Consider the following 21,320-nt stretch of genomic DNA (forward strand, 5'->3'; position numbering starts at 1 on the left):
CCTGGTTCTGGACACACCTTCCATCATGAACAATCTCTCTGCATCTAACCCATCTGAGATCATCCTGTAAGAATTTTATAAGTTTCTGTGAGATTCCCCCTTCATTCGTCTGAACTGCAGTGAAAATAATCCTAATCTCATGCATCAGTCCCGTCAACACTGGTGAATCTTTGTTGCACTCCTTTGGGAGCAAGAGCATCCTTCCTTAGAAAAGAAGAGCAAAACTATACACAGTGTTCTGGGTATGATCTCACCAAGGCAATGTATAAGTATAACAATACATCCCAGCACCAGTACTTGAAACTTCTCACAATGAAGATCAATGTACCATTTGCCTTCTTTATGGCATGCTGCACCTACATGATTCGGGATAGACCTTTAGGACAGAGATGAGGAGATATTTCTTCATCCAAAGAGTGGTAAGCCTGTGGAATTCATTGCCACAGGAAGTAATTGATGCTAAAACATTTCAATCATGCTGCTCCTTCATGACATCCAGGTCCAGCTGCATACTCCCCTCTACCAATTTACAGCCATTGAAGAAAAGGAGGCTATATAATTCAAAGTTAACAAGTCACTTACCTGCAATAGATAGAAACCATCCTTGTTGCTGACAGAAGCAGTGATAGATTCAGCATACGAATCTTTTTAATCCTCCTTGAATTTTGGAGGCATGCCTAGAGGATTTGAGGATTACAAATGTCACAGATATTCAAATGTCAGTGGTGGAACAACAATCAGGGACAAAATAAACTTTCAATTGGAGATTAATGGGTTAATGAAGAATTGATAGCTCAGAATTGTTAGTCAGATTATTTCTGACTAGCTTGATTGAACTTTTCAAAGAAGTAACAGAAGGGTTGATGAAAGTAGTGCACTGGCTATTGAATGTGTGATTTTCAACAGGTATTTGATAAAATACTTTATAACATTTATTTATTAGGAAAATAGAAGCACATGGCTTTGAACATGATTTAGCAACTAGGTAAGGGATAGATGGTGATAATGGTGAATGATTTGTCATTCTGTTCAGAGAGAAATATAGAATCGTTCCCTGGATTAGGACCTCTGCTTTTCTTTATTTCTACCTGTGTATAAGAAGTATAATTTTTAACTTTGTGGATAATAAATCATGACAACTTAGTAAATTGTTAACATGATAGACTTGGCGAAATTGGCAGATGCATTTCATTGAAAGCCTGAGAGGTTAATACACTTTTTTGTCTTCCCGCGATGCTTCTCCCAGTATAATCTAAATGTTACTATTTGAAGGTGGTATAATAGCGGAGGAATCTGGGTGTACATATCCACAAATCTTTAAAAGTAATCAGGTGAGTCAAGAAGATGGTTAAGAAACCATATGCTGTTACAAATCTCAGGTGCCTCTGTGGAGTATTGAATACATTCCTGGGCATCATACTTTAGAGAGCATTTAAGGGCCTTTGGAGATGTTAAAGAGGAGGTTTGCTCAGATCATGAGGGAGTTAAGTTAACTGGAAAGTTAAAGGTAATAGCTAATGCAGGTGTTTAAAATATGAGGGACTTTGACAAAGGAAATATGGTAAAATTATTTCCTTCGACATCTGAGTTGGTCGAGTCAAAGGTATACAATAATTGGCAAAAATGAAAAATTAGGAATGTGATGGGAAGTGAGGAATTTGTTCATCCAGAGATAACACATTACATGTTGTCTCAAATACCTTGCAAACTTTAAAAATTCAGTTGTTGATGTACATAGCTACAGGAAAGAAAAATCAGGGTGGGATACTAAGTTGGCATAGTTCTTCTGGGGAGCCAGCATGGACGTTGGGCCTAATGGCTGCCATCTGTGTTGTTGAATTGTAACCTGTTCAGAACAATATATGTCTTTGATATATATTTTAGTAGTATTTTATACTACTAAGGATGAGGAGAACATGGTTTTAACTTATTTTTAGAGTTTCATGTGTGAACTTGGTACCAGGAGTGTCTTGTTTTATTTACATGCATTTTAATGAGTTCTTAAATCTTGGAAATGAATAGTTCAGTGTGTTACTAAAAGAAAGGTTGAGAAATACAAATTATGCTATTGATTAATGACAGTCTATTAATGGCAGCATTGTGGCACAGTGGTTAGCACTGCTGCCTCACAGCGCCAGGGACCTGGTTTCGATTCCGGCCTCAGGCAACTGTCTGTGTGGAGTTTGAACATTCTCCCCATGTCTGCGTGGGTTTCCTCTGGGTGCTCTGGTTTCCCCCCTCATTCCAAAAGATGTTCAGGTCAGGTGAATTGGCCATGCTAAATTGCCCATCGTGTTAGGTCATTAGTCAGGGGTAAGTGTAGGGAAATGAGTCTGGGTGGGTTACTGTTTGGAGAGTCGGTGTGGACTTGTTAGGCTGAAGGACTTGTTTCCACACTGAAGAGAATCTAATCTAATCCAGTGGGGCGGAGACAGAGCGATCTAAAATTCAGTCTGTGTCTGTGAGTGTTAAAGACTAGAGGCTGAATGCAGCACTCTTAAAAAGAAGTCAGTAATAAAACCAATGGGAAGTAAATTTATGGAACTCGCATTTGTTCGAAAGTTTAAGTTTAAATTAAAGTTTGTTTTAGCTGTCTCTGGGAGAGATATCAGTGAAGGAAAATAGCATCTATTGAATGCACAGAAAGTTGGCAGATAGAAACTGGTCACAGTTGTGTCTCCCTGAGAAAGAAACCTTAGTGGTGACTGTTGCAAGTTTAGATGTTTGTAAGGCTGTTGCTGGGATTTCAAAAAAGAATAATGTGAATTTGATTTTAGTTTTGGTGTTTGTAATGAAATCTTTCCAACATTTCTTTATTTGAGTTCAGTTTTTTCTTGTTTAATAAACTTCTATTCCTTGTGTTAATATACTGACAACCTCTCATCAATGTGTTTAGTAACTGATGTGCATGGTTAAAGAAAAATCAAAAGTAGGACCTAACAAGCTATGTTTCCCTTGGAGTTCTGATTTCTCCAGCATTAACATCACCTGGGATCTTAATAAACTTTAATTTATAATTGTTTTTTGATCAAGCATTGCTGTCAAATACCCAGTAGTGCCTGTGTGTTAGCTGTTTGAAAAACTGAAGTAAAAGTTGTCTTATTACTCTGCTTTTTGAAGTTCTCTGATATGAATCATTTATTGTCTCAATCTTGTTTGGTCTTTACAGTGTACAGACAGGCAGATATCACCAGTGTCATCACCAAACTCATCGCCTATTGCGCAGCGCCGAAAAGCAGCTCCAGACCCAATACAAATTCAACACCTCAATCTCCCACCAGTGCCACCTCGTTTAGATCTCATTCAGAAAGGAGTAGCTCGGTCACCTTGTGCTAGTCCAACTGGTTCACCAAAGGTAAATTATTAAAACACTGGTATTAAATGACTTACCTATAAAATACAGAAGTAGCATGAAAATCACTGATTGATAGAGTCATAGAGTAATACAGCATGAAACCAGCCCTTTGGCACAAACTGGTCCTGTATAAGTCCTACCTTGGTCTGACTTTCCAGTGCAACACCTCACACTTATTTGTGTTGAATTGCATTTGCCAGTCCTCACTCCAATTTCCATCTGATCAAGATCCCTCTAATTTTTGAGAACCTTCCTCGCTATCAGTAATAACTCCTAAATTTGTATCATCCACAAACTTGCCAATCATGCCTTGTACATTCATTTATGCAAATAAGGAACAATAAAGGTCTCAGCACCAAGACCATCTGGTACATCAGTAGTCACCGGTCTCCACTCCAAGAAACAACCTTCACCTGTCACCCTCTGTTGCCTCCCATTGAGCCAATCTTGAATCCAATTATCCCTCCCTGGATCCCATGTGACCTAAACTTCATGACTAGCTTGTTGTGCGGTTCCTTGTCAACAGCCAATCTAAAGTCCATATAGACAACATCCACTGTCCGACAGTCATCTGTTTTCTCAGTAACCTCTTCGAAAACTCTTAAAAGGTTTGTCAGATGTGACTTCTTGCAAACAAATCCATGCTGACTATTCCTAATCAGACTTTGACTATACAAACGTTGGTTGATCCTGTCCCTCAGTATTGTCTCCAAAAATTTGCCTACCATTCATGTCAGGCTCACTAGCCTGTAGTTTCCTGGCTTGTCTTTGCTACCTTTCTTAAACAATGGAACATGTTGTTCAGTCCCATGGTTTTTTTTGTGGTCTTAAGGGTTTTTTTTTCATTTATTCATGGCATGTAGTTGTCACTGTCTATGCCAGCGTTTATAGCTCACCATTTCCATCAAGAAGCTGAAAGTGAGCTGACAGCTTGAACCGCTGCAGTCCATGTGACAAACTTGATTATCATTTGGTAATTGAAGGTCAGGGGAATGAGATTGCTATTACTTTTCAATTACCTGGGGCAAGTGCTAATGGCTGACTATCACCTAAATCTGTGAAGTTTTCATTATTTGAGGAGTTCAGACTCATGCAGGTCCTTCAGCTGTTAGGAGAGGATTTCTGTGCTTTTGACTGTAAAGGTACAATGGTGATATAATTCCAAGTCAGAATGGTGTGTGACTTGGTGGGAAATTTGCACTTGGTGGTGTCACATGCATGAACTGCCCTTGTTTTTTGTGGTGGAGGGCGTAGGTTTAGAATTTGTGCCATTTTTGTCCCCTTGTGCCTCTTGTTCTACTAAACTGGTTTAATAAAATAATTGATTAAGGAATCAGTACCATGTATAAAATATACTTGTTTATATTTATAACTGCATTGAATTATGTAGGACACATCATTAGGTGGTTGTTTAGATTGGAGGCAAAAAGGGGGAAAAAAGAAACGGCTTCAGAAATTGCTATGCATTTTACAGCTCCAAGTTGGTTATTAAGTTATCTTTAAAAAAAATACTTGTTCTTGGAGTATGGGAAAAGTTGACAATACCACATTTATTGTCCACATCTGGTTCCCTCAGAAGATAGTGGTTGGCTTTCTCCTTGAACTACTATAATGGCCATGGTGCTGTTGGTGTTGGTGTATAGACCACTCAAGGCCTGCAACCGTGGAGGATTACGCTAAATGTTCAAATCAGATTAGTGCACAACTTGAAGACAAATGTGGTGATAATAATGTTTGCTCCTCTTGTACCTCTTGGTGGTATGGTTTCATGTGAGGAAAGCATTGTCTTGGTAACTCTAATGAATTGCTGCACCTACAAATTAAACAAATTGCTCAGATGTCGATGATCTCGAGCTTCATGAGTTTTGACACAGTGATGTCATCTTGTCTATCAGAGAGTATTCCATCGCATTTATATGCGAAAAAGAATCTTTGAGAGATCAGGAGGTAGGCCAGTTGTTGCAGAGGACACATCTATTACCGGGTGTCACAGAGTTGCTATAGTTGGTTGATATATATTGCAATTACTGGTGTCCTTGAAGGTGATTGAGGACAAATTTGATGATCATTTGGTCATTGAAGGTCAGGGAAATGAGATTGCTATTACTTTTTAATTACCTGGGGCAAGTGCTAATGGCTGCCTATTACCTAAATCTGTGAAGTTTTCATTATCTGAGGAGTTCAGACTCATGTAGGTCCTTCAGTTGCTTCATTTCTGAGCTTCCTTCTGACCTGAGGTCAGAAGTGGAACATTTGCTGATGATTCCTTAGTGCTCAGTATCTTCTTGCAATTTTTCAGGTATTGCAGCAATCTGTGCCTACAAGATCCAAATAACAGTCAGACATGGACATGGCAAGGAACATTACTGCCATACAAGTGCCAGGCAATTACTATTTCCAACATGAGAGATTATAATCATCTCTTCTTGTTCAACAACATTACAATTGCTGAATTCCAACCATTAAAACTTAGGGGTTACGAGTCACTAGAAATATAGCCGGAGTATTAGTAGGAAAGGCCGACCAATGTGAGTCTTTGCACTCAGGCCAATAACCCCAACATTGTCGTGTTTACCATGCTCACCAGCTCTGCTCAGTGGGCCACATATAGAGTCATAGAGATGTACAGCATGGAAACAGACCCTTTGGTCCATGCTGACTCTGACATGAAACTCCCAAAGTAAGCACCCAATGTAGAATTTCAGCAAGGTAAGTGAGCCCCAGGAAAACAAAGGGAGTACTTCAAGGATGCTCTCATAGCCTTGGGAAAGTTTAAACTTCCAATTAGCACGTGGGAAACACTAGCTCAAGACCACCCAAAATAGAGGGGCAGCATCTGAGAAGCGACTGTACATCTTGAGATTCATAGCTAACAGCAAGTTGAAATCGAGCATTGATAGGAAAATGGGTGAGAGGCAACTTGGGCCATGCTTCAACCATTTATGCCCAACCTGAGACAGATTGTAGATCATTCACTGGACTTTTCAGTCACCTGAGAAGTCTTCACTTTTTGGGCAAGTAAGGTTTTTAGTACTCTGCCTAAGAAAACAATGACAAATTGAACCGCTCATACAGGTTCTGTGAATACAATAGCTAGGAATCAGAGGCCAAGAGTTCTGTAACATGTAAATCACTTCCTGATTCACTAAAGCCTGTCTGCCATCTAAAAGACACACATCACCAATGTGATGTATCACTTGTCTGAACAAATAAGGGTCTAACAACATTCAAGAAGCTCAACATCCTCCAAGCCAAAGCAATCCTCTTTACCAGCAGCCCATCCACGTTTGAAATATTGACCTGATTCACCACTACTTTCTGTAAAGAGGTAGCAGTGTGTATCAAAGAACAAAGAAAATTACAGCACAGGAACAGGCCCTTCAGCCCTCCAAGCCTGCGCTAATCCTGATAAAGGTTTTCACTAAAAAGTGGCAGTTCATCACTGCTGAAATATGCAAAGTTGAAATGCAAGTCATTCTGTCTTTTTCTCCCTCTGTCATAAAGACATTGATCTCTTACTCAGCTACAGTTTTGTGCTCATGACTTGAATGTCTTATTCAGATCTAGATTTATGAAGACACATCCTTATTTGGGCTATTTGTGACAATTGAGGAAAGAGGATTGAACGCAGCTTCTCTCCTCATGGCTGTGCACTGGTCCACCTCACCAGACCATCAATCATGTTCATACCAGCTTTGCTGCAAATACAGATTGAAATTCAGTTGCAAAACAGTATAAATCGTACCTTGACTTGCAAGAGTTAAACTTTCGCTCTTATCATCTGAGTGTTGAAATTGCTGAAAACAAGTTAACACTTGTAACTAAGACATTCAACGCCAAATTATCTTTATTGCAATGATATTTGTTTAAATGCACATCTCTTTCAACAAAAGCTTATTAACATCAAAATCTTTCATTCTGGGCAAAGCTGCATAAAACTGTCCATTTGTAAAAATAAGCGCAGGACTACAAGTATCGTCAAAGTCTGGTTTGAGATTTTATGCTCATACAATGAGCGTCTAATTGGAGACTGTTTTATCTTGAGTTAAAGAAGGACCTTTGTCCGATTGGTTCATTATTATTTGGACAAACATTTAATTTCCTTAATCTGCATTAAAATTTCAGCATTTATAATTGAAGGGGAAGCAACTTTCTAACTGCCTTCAAAGTTTGGTAGAAGATTTGTAGCTCGGGTGCTCGTTGTTGTGGTTCTGTTCGCCGAGCTGGGAATTTGTCTTGCAAACGCTTCATCCCCTGTCTAGGTGACATCCTCAGTGCTTGGGAGCCTCCTGTGAAGCTTCACAGGAGGCTCCCAAGCACTGAGGATGTCACCTAGACAGGGGATGAAACGTTTGCAAGACAAATTTCTAACTGTCTATTTTATTTCATGATCAACATTCATGGTATGTATGTTCCTTCCTTGAGTCTGTGTTGGTGAGTGGCATTACATGGGAGCGGATTGCTGTAGAAAATATGGAGGGTATCTTCTGTAGAACTGACCCAAAAACATTCCTTTTAATTTGCCTGATAACCTAAACCCTTTTATTCCAATCTTGTGAATCCTCATTTTAGCACAAAATAAGTAGTGCCAAATATTTGTCCCTATCATTTCGTATCACTTAACCTTATTACCAGACCGAAAGTAAATTGTCACATTGTTATCAATAAATTGTGAAATACTGTGGTACAGATGTTATTGAATTAATTTTGTGTCCTTTTGTACTTGTTTATCGTAAAGTCTGTTTCCATGCTGTACATCTCTATGACTCTGACTCTATAAGATTAATCTGAAATAGTTTTCTTCTTTTTAAAATCAGTCATCTCCATGCATGGCACGAAAACAAGACAAGCCTCTCCCAGCACCACCACCTCCTCTCAGAGAACCTCCTCTTCCACCTGAGCGACCACCTCCTATTCCACCAGAAAGCAGGGCTGCACGTTTGTTGCATCATTCTGAAAATGTTTCTTTAAAGGACCAGCATATAGCACATGAAGCCTGGTGTCCCAGAGATCACGGTGCTACCACTTCAACAGAATGCAGATCTGGTGGTGATCGATCTCCTAAATCTGGTCACACAGCACCCACTAACTTGAATGGTAGACAGAACTGGCACGTAGCAGAACCAGGTTTTACACGCAAACCCGGCAGACGCCAAGAATTATCTCATGACAGTGCAAAGGTAAGGACTGGAACAGAACTCTTATAATTGGGTCTCTATTATCGTTAGCATTTTTTGATTTATAGCTAATGGATGAGAGAATAGTTGAGACTAAATATATCGCAAACTTTGTTTTAACTGGCACTTATGAACTGGCACTCTCAATAAACTGGCAAAACTTGTATCCCTCATCTACCGGATGTTTACTGTATCATTGCAATCTCCAGGATGTCCATGTAGTCAGTTTGGAGTGCAAGTGAGATGACTGTCTGCCAGTAAGTTTTATTTAAGGCAAAGCTGCTTATTTTTTAAGTAATTTATGCTGTAAATGAAGTATAACAATGACGTGTATACCCCCTGCATTACATTGCTATTAATTAGCGTGTGCTTTTACTTTGATTATATAGACCTCTTGATCAACTGGAATATTTGATCAATCAGTACACTCCTGGACCCATAGGTAGCTATTAATAAAAAGTTTGCTGCAGTATTAATTCTGCACATGGTACGAACATCTAAGCCACAAATTTCTGAATGTGTTTCAGGTGTGAAGTTCTTGGAATGGACGGAATGGAATAGGGTTGTGTGGGAATGTGTAAGGTTATCCATTCTGGACCCAATTAATACTTTTTATTGTGAAAAGCTACCAAATGTGAAGAAGCAGAGAAGTTTAGAGGTCCCAAGTATGTACATCATTAAAAACTAGTGGACAGCTACAAAAAATAATTACGAAGATTAGGAAACATTGATATTTATGTGAGATTGGAGAGAGGACAACAGGCCTAAATGAATAAATGTAGCTGTTTTCTGAATGTATGTAGTTGTGTCTTTTGAGTCACCTACTTTAACTTGATTGCATTAGCAAAGGGCTAGAGTACAAGTTGAAGGATTTCTTTTTCTGATTTATAAGGTGCTGACCACATTTCAACTTGAATAACATGAATGCTGTTCACTTCAGTCACAGAAAACATATTGGACAGTAAAAATGTTATTATTAACATGGAATGGATATGTGAAAGCCAGGAAATAGGGTGGGAATTGATTAATCCTGATCAACCTTTCAGCGTTTTTCATGTTTAGATTAATATACATGGAGACAGAAGAATTAAGTGAGAGCTTCATCACTATTTGACAATGTTTAAATAACTTCTAAATAGTCATTGCATGATTTGCAATCCGTAGTCCCAATTTATGCCCTGCAGTAACTTGTGACTTATGAGTTGATTAAATATAAAAGGAACCTCTTAAAGATGCAGTATTTTTATTTAAAATTTTAAAGGTATAAGATTCATTACAAATGTGCCAAAGTAGTTATCCAAAAAAATCATTGCAAAACAGACAACGAATAAAGCAAATTGCAATTTTCACTCAATGATAATACTTAACTGCAAGCTGCCATATCCTCTGCCATTTGGGAAATCAGTCAAAATTAAGTTGGGTATCTGATTTATTGGTCTGTGTTGTGCAAAATGAACAGAGATAATCTGTAAATTTTCAATATTATAAAAAAAATTTTAAAAATAACAGCATGGTGAACAATTTTCATAATTTAATTACAAATGGATGCAAGTTTAAAAGTCAGGAAATATATAGAAAGGAAAGTGATCAATAACTAAAAAGGAAAAGCAAAATGGATTAAGTTGCCATTGAAGTAAGAATTATTAATGGAGGAAGAGACAGGTGAAAATTATTTTGGAGAGAAGGAAAGAGGAATAAGAGAATTGCAAGTAAGCACATTAGTGTGATTAATGTAGCAAAGGGGAAGGAGTTTTGGGCCTTAATTGTGCTCATCTTCAGATGTCTATTGGGGGCCCAGAAACCATTTGTTATAGTCTAATACGTGTTGATGCTTCAGTTACAAGGCAAAAAATTGAACAATACATATTTGCAAAATCTGCTCCTTTTTGTGGATAGGTAACATTATTAGTTGTGGTTAAATGATAAATGGGATATATTGTTCATGTTCACATTACAGTTAGTGGATATCTCAGCCATGCCTTGAATTCTTCTTATTAGTTGCTTTTGTGAAATGGCTATGATATATTACAATACAATGTATTAAGGTTCATTATAAAGAATAAATATTGGAGTTTTCACAGTGCTTCTAGCAGGGATCCTTTTATTTTGCTTGTTGTAAAAAGCTCATAGCTTTATTTTGCCAGCCTGGAGTTGCCTTCAGTTTATTGCTTACAATTATTCTCCGTGACAACCGGCTTGGGGAATGCATTGATTTTATTTCATTTTATGATCTCAGGTTCTTAAATTAGTCAACTAGAGAAGTTTGCTGGTTTTGGCTACTGATCTTTGGTGTGGAGAATGGAGATAAATCATGGGATAAAGAAATTGGAACAATCTAATTTCCTTGTAGGCCAGATTTGAACAAGACTTATTTAGATTTTTAAATCTCCTGTGTTTTGTCAATTTATCAATTTAATGTTAGCAGTCCCTTTTGAGTTTACCCCCTTAATAATTCATTCACCCATTTGTAAGGTCCTTTCCAAATTTTTTAAATTTCTTACCAATACATTTCTTTCAGTTTGATTCTGCAGTTGCATGATAATAGTGATCTTTGGAAATACCAACATTTTATTTAAGTTGCTGAAGACATAATGGAGCAAGAGAGAAAACTGAGAACTACAGACCTTTGTAAGGCAAATGCTAAGATCAATTTTAAAGGATGTGACAAATAGACACTTAGAAAATCATTGAGTCATACAGCACAGAAACAGACCCTTCAATCCCCGCCAATCATAATCCCAAACTAATGTTGTCCCACCTGCCTGCACTTGGCCATTTCTTATTCATGTACTTACTTAAATGGCTTTTAAATGCAGTTGCTGCACCCCCATCTACCACTTTGTCTGGAATTTCATCCTGTCCATGAACCATGCTGTGTTTAAAAAAAAAGGCCCTCATGTCTTTTTTTAAAATCTTCATCCTTTCACCTTAAAATACCCCCCACCAAAGTCTTGAAATCTCCCACCATAGGGAAAAGACACTTGCCATTCACTTTATCTATACCCTTCATGATTTTATTAAACTAGAAGGTCACCCTTCAAACTCCTACACTCCAGTGAAAAATGTCCAAGCCTAAATCGGCTCTCCTTATAACTTAAACTCTCCATTTGTGGCAATACCCCGGTAGATCTCTTCTGAATCCTCTCCAGCTTAATATTGTCCTTCCTATAACAAAGTGACCAGAACTGGATACAGTTCTCCAGAAAAGGCTTAGCAATGTCCTGTACAACCTCAACATAATGTCCCCGCTCTGATACTCGGTGATCTGAGCAATGATGACAAGCGTGCCAAGTGCCGCCTTAACCATCTATCTATATGTGATACAAACTTCAAACAATTATGTACCTGAACCCTTAGGTCTCTCTGTTCTACAACCCTTCCCAACACTACCCCACTTCGATAATGATCTGATTGGGCACAGATAGCATGAATTTGCAAATGAGAAATGATGTTTGATTAACTTGTTGGATTTTGTTTGAAGACGTTACTATCAAAATTGATAAAGAAGACTCAATGGATGCTGTAAGCTTAGATTTTTCAGAAGTCTTTCACTAATTCTTCCACAAGAGGCTGATGCAAAATATTACAGCACATGAGATAGGAGGTAATGTGCCTGTAAGTGTTGCCATCCATCCATCAGCATTGATTGATTGTATTTGACAAATAGCCAGTAAGAATAAATGTAACTAGTGAGGTACTGCAAGAATCAGAACTTGGATCCCAGCTATTCACAATGTATACCAATTATTTGAGTGTGGGAGCCCTTAACTTAGCAATCAGGCTGGTTAAGTCTCTTTAGTTGTTGCTTCCTGTTCCTCCCCTTGCCTTTTTAGTTTTAATTGTTATGTTTCTAATGTCAAAGCATGTGTAAGTTTTGACGATGGAAGTAGGGAATTGATAAATTTAAAGTAATTTTTGCTCGTATATTTAAAATGCTTGATTTAATATCAACTTGTTAGATGAATGATAAATCTTGTGTTTCACAGTTAGTAATGTGGAATTAACATCTGTGCTTCTACTGTAGTAAGCAGAAATCTAATCAGGGTTCCTTAGGTTAGTCACTTTTTTTTTGACAGCTCCTTGAAGTTGATAGATGCAAGTGTTGAATTAGGACTGAATTGAACTCTATTGTAATACTTCCTGGTTAAATGGGCTATCACCACTCACTGTCTGAGTTTAAGCGAATATTAACAATGAAAGCAAGAATGAGGAGGTTGAGCACATGAGGAAGTTAGCAGAGGAGTCGGCCATTCTGCCCCTCCAACTAGATTTGCCATTCAGTGAGATCATAACTGATCCAATTATGACCTGAAATTCTCTTGCTGCCTGCCCCTCATTAGTCTTCAACTTACCTATAAATCTAAAATTTCAGCCTCCTGTGTATTCAATGATCCAGCCTCCATTGCATCTGGGGTATATATCAGTAAACATCATTCATCATTGCAATTTAGCATATGATCTAGATGATGATTTTGAGCAGTACTGAGGAAAGTGTTTCAGATGCCATCTTTTGGTTTAACATTAAACCAAATTATTATTTATTCACGAAGCTAAATGTAACAAGATCCAATAAAGCTGTTCAGGGAAGAACAAGGAACTCTCCAGGTGTCTAGGCCAACATTCCTTACTTAACCATGTCAGTATGTAACCTCTGCAGTATGGAGTGCCTGGGACAAAGTCATTTACAAATTTTTGATGTGGACAAAGTCAGAACACAACACCAGATTATAGTACAACAGGTTTATTTGAAATCACAAGCTTTCAGAGTACTGCTCCTTAGCCAGGTGAAGTTCAAGAATTTTTGAATTGCAGAATGCCCTAACCACATGTGTTTGAACCGGATATAAATACGTACCTGAAATATAAACCATGCCAAAACTGCTGTTAAGACATCAAAGTTCACAATTTCAAATCAATTCATTTGGAAGCCTAGGTTAATGCACAATGGGCCAGAATAAAATTGAACATTTTAATGAATTGAACAGTTAAATGATGTATGCCTTTATAAATGTACTTAAAGGTTTTGTTAATGAATTCATAGCTTAAATTTTAAGTTATCTGAAATTATTACCAAATGTGCACTCTCTACACCACTGCTTCATTTTTCACTCACTTGCTTACTCACACTCAATCATGTGGCCACTCATTCATGCTCAGTCGCACAGTCAACCTCTTGGTTAATCAGTGATGTTTAATTTGCCCTCTGTCTCATGAGGCTGCTCTCTGTCTCCCTTGCTTTCAGAGGTAAGGAACTTGTACAACAGACTACTGCAGAAATGCAGCAAAGTTTGAAGCTGCCACACATCTGTTTCGTTCAGCACATGACCTCCTGGTTTTCATCCACATTTAACCTTTGACTGTCAGATGTGTCCAGAATTATATGTGTCTTCCTTGACCTGTGCCCAAAAATCTTGGATTACTAATCACTGCAAGAAATGTCTTTAGACTTTAAGAGTACTTTGGGTTCACTGGATACCTGATTCTGTTTGATGGCATTGATCCATTGGCTCCAGGTCTGTTGCAGTGTTGGCAGTAGCGAACCTGAGAGTTTTGGGGTCTGCTGAAGGTATTTTTGAAAACTAGTCATAGAAACAGACCCTTCGGTCCAACCTGTCCATGCCGACCAGATATCCCAACCCAATCTAGTCCCACCTGCCAGCACCCGGCCCATATCCCTCCAAACCCTTCCTATTCATGTACCCATCCAAATGCCTCTTAAATGTTGCAATTGTACCAGCCTCCACCACATCCTCTGGCAGCTCATTCCATACATGTACCACCCTCTGTGTGAAAAAGTTGCCCCTTAGGTCTCTTTCATATCTTTCCCCTCTCACCCTAAACCTATGCCCTCTAGTTCTGGACTCCCCGACCCCAGGGAAAAGACTTTGTCTATTTATCTTATCTATGCCCCTCATAATTTTGTAAATCTCTATAAGGTCACCCCTCAGCCTCCGAACGCTCCAGGGAAAACAGCCCCAGCCTGTTCAGCCTTTCCCTGAAGCTCAGATCCTCCAACCCTGGCAACATCCTTGTAAATCTTTTCTGAACCCTTTCAAGTTTCACAACATCTTTCCGTTAGGAAGGAGACCAGAATTGCACACAATATTCCAACAGTGGCCTAACCAATGTCCTGTATAGCCGTAACATGACCTCCTAACTCCTATACTCAATACTCTGACCAATAAAGGAAAGCTTACCAAATGCCGCCTTTCACTATCCTATGTACCTGCGACTCCACTTTCAAGGAGCTATGAACCTGCACTCCAAGGTCTCTTTGTTCAGCAACACTTCCTAGGACCTTACCATTAAGTGTATAAGTCCTGCTAAGATTTACTTTCCCAAAATGCAGCATCTTGCATTTATCTGAATTAAACTCCATCTGCCACTTCTCAACCCATTGTCCCATCTGGTCCAGATCCTGTTGTAATCTGAGGTAACCCTCTTCGCTGTCCACTACACCTCCAAGTTTGGTGTAATCTGCAAACTTACTAACTGTACCTCTGATATCGCATCCAAAACATTTATGTAAATGACAAAATGTAGAGGGTCCAGCACCGAACGTTGTGGCACTCCACTGGTCACAGGCCTCCAGTCTGAAAAACAACCCTCCATCACCACCCTCTGTCTTCTACCTTTAAGCCAGTTCTGTATCCAAATGGCTAGTTCTCCCTGAATTCCATGAGATCCAATCTTGCTAATCAGTCTCCCATGGGGATCCTTGTCGAACGCTTTACTGAAGTCCATATAGATCACATCTACTGCTCTGCCCTCATCAATCTTCTTTGTTACTTCTTCAAAAAACTTAATCAAGTTTGAGAGACATGATTTCCCACGCACAAAGCCACATTGACTATTTCGAATCAGTCCTTGCCTTTCCAAATACATGTACATCCTGTCCCTAAGGATTCCCTCCGACAACTTGCCCACCACTGAGGTCAGGCTCACCGGTCTATAGTTCCCTGGCTTGTCTTTACCACCCTTCTTAAACTGTGGCACCACATTTGCCAACCTCCAGTCTTCCTGCACCTCACCTGTGACTATCGATGGTACAGATATCTCAGCAAGAGGCCCAGCAATCACTTCTCTAGCTTCCCTAGAGTTCTTGGGTACACCTGATCAGGTATGGGGATTTATCCACCTTTAGCCATTTCAAGGCTTCCAGCACTTCCTCCTCTGTAATATGGACATTTTGCAAGATGTCACCATCTATTTCCCTACAGTCTATATCTTCCATATCCTTTTCCACAGTAAATACTGATGCAAAATATTCATTTAGTATCTCCCCCATTTTCTGTGGCTCCACACAAAGGCTGCCTTGCTGATCTTTGAAGGGCCCTATTCTCTCCCTAGTTACCCTTTTGTCCCTAATATATTTGTAAAAACCTTTTGGATTCTCCTTAATTGTATTTGCCAACGCTATCTCATACCCCCGTTTTGCCCTCCTGATTTCCCTCTTAAGTATATTCCTACTTTCTTTATACTCTTCTGAGGATTCACTCGATCTATCCTGTCTATACCTGACATATGCTTCCTTCTTTTTCTTAACCAAACCCTCAATTTCTTTAGTCATCCAGCATTCCCTATACCTACCAGCCTTCCCTTTCACCCTGACAGGCATATACTTTCTCTGGATTCTCGTTATCTCATTTCTGAAGGCTTCCTATTTTCCAGCCGTCCCTTTACCTGTGAACATTTGCCCCCAATCAGCTTTTGAACGTTCTTGCCTAATACCGACAAAATTGGCCTTTCTCCAATTTAGGACTTCAACTTTTGGATCTGGTCTACCCTTTTCCATCACTATTTTAAAACGAATGGAATTATGGTCGCGAGCCCCAAAGTGCTCCCCCACTGACACCTCAGTCACCTGCCTTGCCATATTTCCCAAGAGTAGGTCAAGTTTTGCACAGTGGTCTGGGTTGGAGGGATTATAGTTTACCACTAAAATACAGAAAATGCTGGAAATATGACCAGAATTGCCAGAATCTGTGGAGAGAGAAATAGTCGGTGATTTTATCATCAACCTGTAACTCTCTCTCTATTTCCACAGATGCTGATAGACCTGTTGAGCATTTTCAACATTTTCCATTTTTATTTCAGGTTTTTTCGCATCCACAATATTTTGCTGATAGAGCACTTAGATGTACGTTGACTGATCAGTGACCTCTTCTGTTGTTGATGAATTTTGCCATGTGTAAATTGGATATTGTGTTTCCTACTTAACAGTGACCGTACATGTGAAACATAAACCGTTGATTATAAAACACCTTGGGATGGCTGATAAATTTGACAGAATGTCCTAAATGGAACATTTTTTTAAAAAATCAAGCCAATTAAGCAAATAACCTAAAGGATTAATTGCAAGCATTATCAAATTCAAACCACATTAAGTCATCTGCTCAATAAGAACTTGCAAATTTTCCTCTGCACTGTCAACTTAGGACTCAACTCTGAATTTATACCACAACATCAACTCAATACAAGGTGGAAACAGGTTGATATTATCAAAATTGTGAAGTGTAACACTCCTGGTTTTATCATAATTGGTTAGTATTACAGGTCGTTCTGCTATAACATGACAGTTGTTTTCCTCTGCAATTCACGCTGTAGAAAATACCGCTATGAAAAACCACGACAGAAAATGGTTCTATAGAAGATTGCTAATAGAAAATCACTATACCTGTACAGTAGAAAGTTTACATTATCCAAACAACGTCCACAATTTGTCATTCAGGTTATAGCCAATTCGCACTGACAAAACATGCGTTATAGCAGAATGACCTGTATCTGCGGATTTTACTGATCTGATCTTTAACTCCTAAGTTGCATGTTCAACTTTTTACTTGCTTCTGCCCATCAAATCCCACAATGTTTAATAGTTTTTAATTGTCCCCTCTGTTGTTTTGTGTATGACTTTTCTATTCAAACTCAAGATTCAAATGTTTTAGCTTGCACTGAGTGCATTGATGCAGTGTTGGGATTGTTGGAATTGAAGGGTAAAGCGAAGATCGTGGCAAACATAGGGAAAGGTAACGTGGTTGCAATGTTAGGCATGGCATTAAATAGGAAATTAGAAATGCAAGCAATAACTGTACAGTAGTAATTATTGGTTACTTTAATCTGCATCTAGATTGGTAAAATCAAATCCATAACAATGCTGTCGAGCAGGAATTCCTGTGGTGTTTGAGATGGTTTTCTTCTGGATCAATATGTTGAGGAACCATCAAGAGAACAGCCCATCCTAGAACTAGATATTGTGTAATGAGAAAGGATTAATTTGTGATCTAGCTGTAAAAGGCCCCTTGGTAAAGAGTGACCATAACATGATAGAATATTTCATTAAGTTGTAGAGTGATGTGGTTGATTCTTAGACGATGGTCTTGAATCTAAATAGACAATAGATGCAGGAGTTGGCCATTCTGCCCTTCGAGCCTGCACCACCATTCAATACGATCATGGCTGATCATCCTTAATCAGTATCCTGTTCCTGCCTTATCTCCATAACCCTTGATTCCACTATCATTGAGAGCTCTATCCAACTCTTTCTTAAATGAATCCAGAGACTGGGCCTCCACTGCCCTCTGGGGCAGAGCATTCCACACACCCACCACTCTCTGGGTGAAGAAGTTTCTCCTCATCTCTGTCCTAAATGGTCGACCCTGTATTTTTAAGCTGTGTCCTCTGGTTCGGCACTCGCCCATCAGCTGAAGCATGTTTCCTGCCTCCAGAGTGTCCAATCCTTTAATAATCTTATATGTCTCAATCAGATCCCCTCTCAGTCTTCTAAACTCAAGGGTATACATGCCCAGTTGCTCCAGTCTTTCAGTGTAAGGTACCCCCGCCATTCCAGGAATTGACCTCGTGAACCTACGCTGCTCTCCCTCAATAGCCAGAATGTCTTTCCTCAAATTTGGAGACCAGAACTGCACACAGTACTCCAGGTGTGGTCTCACCAGGGCCCTGTACGGCTGCAGAAGAACCTCTTTGCATCTATACTCAATCCCTCTTGTTATGAAGGCCAGCATGCTATTAATAGAGGAAACTACAATGGTATGAGGTGTCAGCTGACTATGATAAAATTATGTAAGGAACAGGCAATGGCAGTCATTTTAACAGTGTACAGAAAACTGCAATAATCATTTGTTCTGTTCTGGCACAGGAAACGTGGCCCAACCATGATGCACAAGGGAAATTAAGGATAGAATTAGATTCAAGGAAGGGGCATACAAGTTGGCCAGAAAAAAACAGCAGACCTAAGTATTAGGATCAGTTTAGAGTTCAGCAAAGGAGGGCAAAAAGGACTGGTTAATAACGGGACAATAGAGGACAAGCTTAAGTCTGCAGGGAACATACAAACTGATTGTTCAAGCTTCTATAGGATATGTGAAGAGAAAAAGATTAGTGAAGACAAATGTAGTCCCTTACAGTCAGAAACAGGGAGTTATAATGGAGAACAAGGAATTGGGGGCACAAGTAAATATATGTTTTCCTCCTGCCTTCACAAAGGAAGTAACCAACAATGTCCAATAAATGTTAGGGAGTACAGGGTCTGGTGATAGAGAGGAACTGAAGGAAATCAGTATTAGTAGGGAAATGGTTTGGGGGAAATTGATGGGATTACAGGCTGATAAATTTCCCAGGCCCAATAATCTACATCCCAGAGCACGTAGTGTCCCTATAAATAGTGGATGCATTAGTGGTCATCTTTCGAGACATCATAGACTCTGAAATAGTTCCTTTAGCTTGGAAGGTAGCTAAGTTAATCCTGCTATTTTAAAAAAAAGGAAGTAGAAAGAAAACAGTGAATTATAGAGTGGCATGCCTAATATCGGTTATAGAGTCATAGGGTCTGACAGCAAGGAGACAAGCCCTTCAGCTCAAACTGGTCCATGCCGACCAAAATGTCCAGCCACGCTAACCCCATTTTCCTGCACTTGGCCCATATCCTTCTCAACCTTTCCTATTCATGTATTTGTCGAAATGCCTTTTAAATGTTGTTTATGTACTCGCCTCAACCACTTCGGCTGGAAGCTCCCTCCATATGCATACTAACCTCTGTGTTAAAAGTTACCCCTTGGGTTCCCTTTTATTCTTTCTCCTCTAACCTTAAGCTGATGCCCTCTAGTCCTCGATTCCCAACCCTGGGAAAAAGACAGAGCATTCACTCTATCTGTGCCTCTCATCATATTATGCAGTTCTCTAAGATTTCCCCCTCAGTCTCAACATTAAAGAAGTCCTAGCTTGTCCAACCTCTCCCTATAACTCAGATCCTTAAGACCTGGCAACATTCTGTGAATTTCTTCACTTTTTCAAGTTTAATAACATCCTTCCTATAGCAAGGTGGTCCAAACTGTACACGCTACTCCATGTGTGGCCTCACCAATGTCCTGTTCAACTGCAACATAACTTTCCAATTTCTATACTCAATGCCATGACTGTGTGCCAAAAGCGTTCTTCACTGCCCTGTCTACTCGTGACTCCACTTTCAAAGAACCATAACCCTGAATTCCAAGATCCCTCTATTGCACTACGCTCCTTAAGGGCCTACCATTCACCATGAAACTTGATTTAACATTCCAAAATGCAAGAACTCACACTTATCTATATTAAACTCCATTTGCTATTTGTTGGCCCACTTCCTCAGCTAATCAAGATCCTGCTGCAATTTCTGATAATCTTCCTCACTGTCCAGTACACTGCTAGTTTTAGTGTCACCTGCAAACTTACTAATCATGCCTTGTACATCTCATTCAAATCATTGATATAGATAACAAACAGTATTGGGCCCAGTATTGACCCCTGAAGCACTTCACTAGACACAGGTTTCCAGTCTGACAAACATTCTTCCACTATTACACTCTGCTTCCAACCATCAAGCCAATAGTGTATCCAATTTGCCAGGTCTGCCTGGATTCTATGCAATCTAATCTTCCAGAGCAGCCTACCATATGGAACTTTATCAAAGGCCTTACTGAAATCCATATAGACTACATCTACTGCCCTGCCCTCATCAATCTTCCTGGCCACTTCATCAAAGAACTCTTAACAAATTTGTGAGACATGATCTCCGACGCACAAGCCATGATGACTACTCCTAACCAAACACTCTTTCCAAATGCATATATATCTATTGGTTGTAGGAAAAATGTTAGAGTCTATTGTACAAGTTTTAATAGCAGAGCAGAGGAAGCAGTGACTGGATTGGATAGAGTCAGGTTGGATTGAGAAAAGGAAAATCAGATTTGACAAATCTACTATTATTATTAAAGGATGCAACAAGTGGAGTTAATGAGACGGAGCAAGTGGATGTAGTTTATCTGTATTTTTTGAAGGCTTTCGATAAGATCCCACATAAGAGATGTGCATATAAAGTTCAAGTGCATGGGACTGAGGAGTAGCATACAGACATGGGTAGAGAATTGGTTGGCAGACAAATCGTGGCAATAAATGGATCATCTTCGAGTGGCAACCAGCGACTAGTGGGGTACTGGAAAGATCAGTGTTTGGGCCCTAGCTATTCACAATTTCTATTAATAATTTAGAGGAGTGAACTAAATGTAATACCTCCAAACTTGCAGCCAACACAAAGTTGGTTGGAAGTGTGAACTGTGAAGCGGACGTGGAGATACTTCAGTGTGATTTGGACAAGTTAAATGAGTGGGCAGATGCATGGTACATGAGGTATAATGTGGATAAATGTGAAGTTACCCACTTTCACAAAAACAGAAGACTCATTATTACCTGAATGATAGATTGAGAAAGGGTGAGGTGCCACAAAACCTGGGTGTTCT

General features: G+C 39.3%; 1 protein-coding gene across 1 annotated transcript in view; it reads left to right on the forward strand.

Moving 5' to 3' along the window:
• Positions 1-21,320, forward strand: part of cblb (Cbl proto-oncogene B, E3 ubiquitin protein ligase) — a 200,784-nt gene that overhangs the window by 142,352 nt on the left and 37,112 nt on the right. Inside the window, exons 9-10 of the mRNA XM_072585385.1 lie at positions 3,170-3,355; positions 8,173-8,535. Coding sequence (XP_072441486.1) covers positions 3,170-3,355; positions 8,173-8,535 — 549 coding nt within the window. The remainder of the gene's footprint in view (positions 1-3,169; positions 3,356-8,172; positions 8,536-21,320) is intronic.

This window comes from Chiloscyllium punctatum, chromosome 15 (genome assembly GCF_047496795.1).
Source record: "Chiloscyllium punctatum isolate Juve2018m chromosome 15, sChiPun1.3, whole genome shotgun sequence".
In the NCBI taxonomy this organism is placed as follows: Eukaryota; Metazoa; Chordata; class Chondrichthyes; order Orectolobiformes; family Hemiscylliidae; genus Chiloscyllium; species Chiloscyllium punctatum.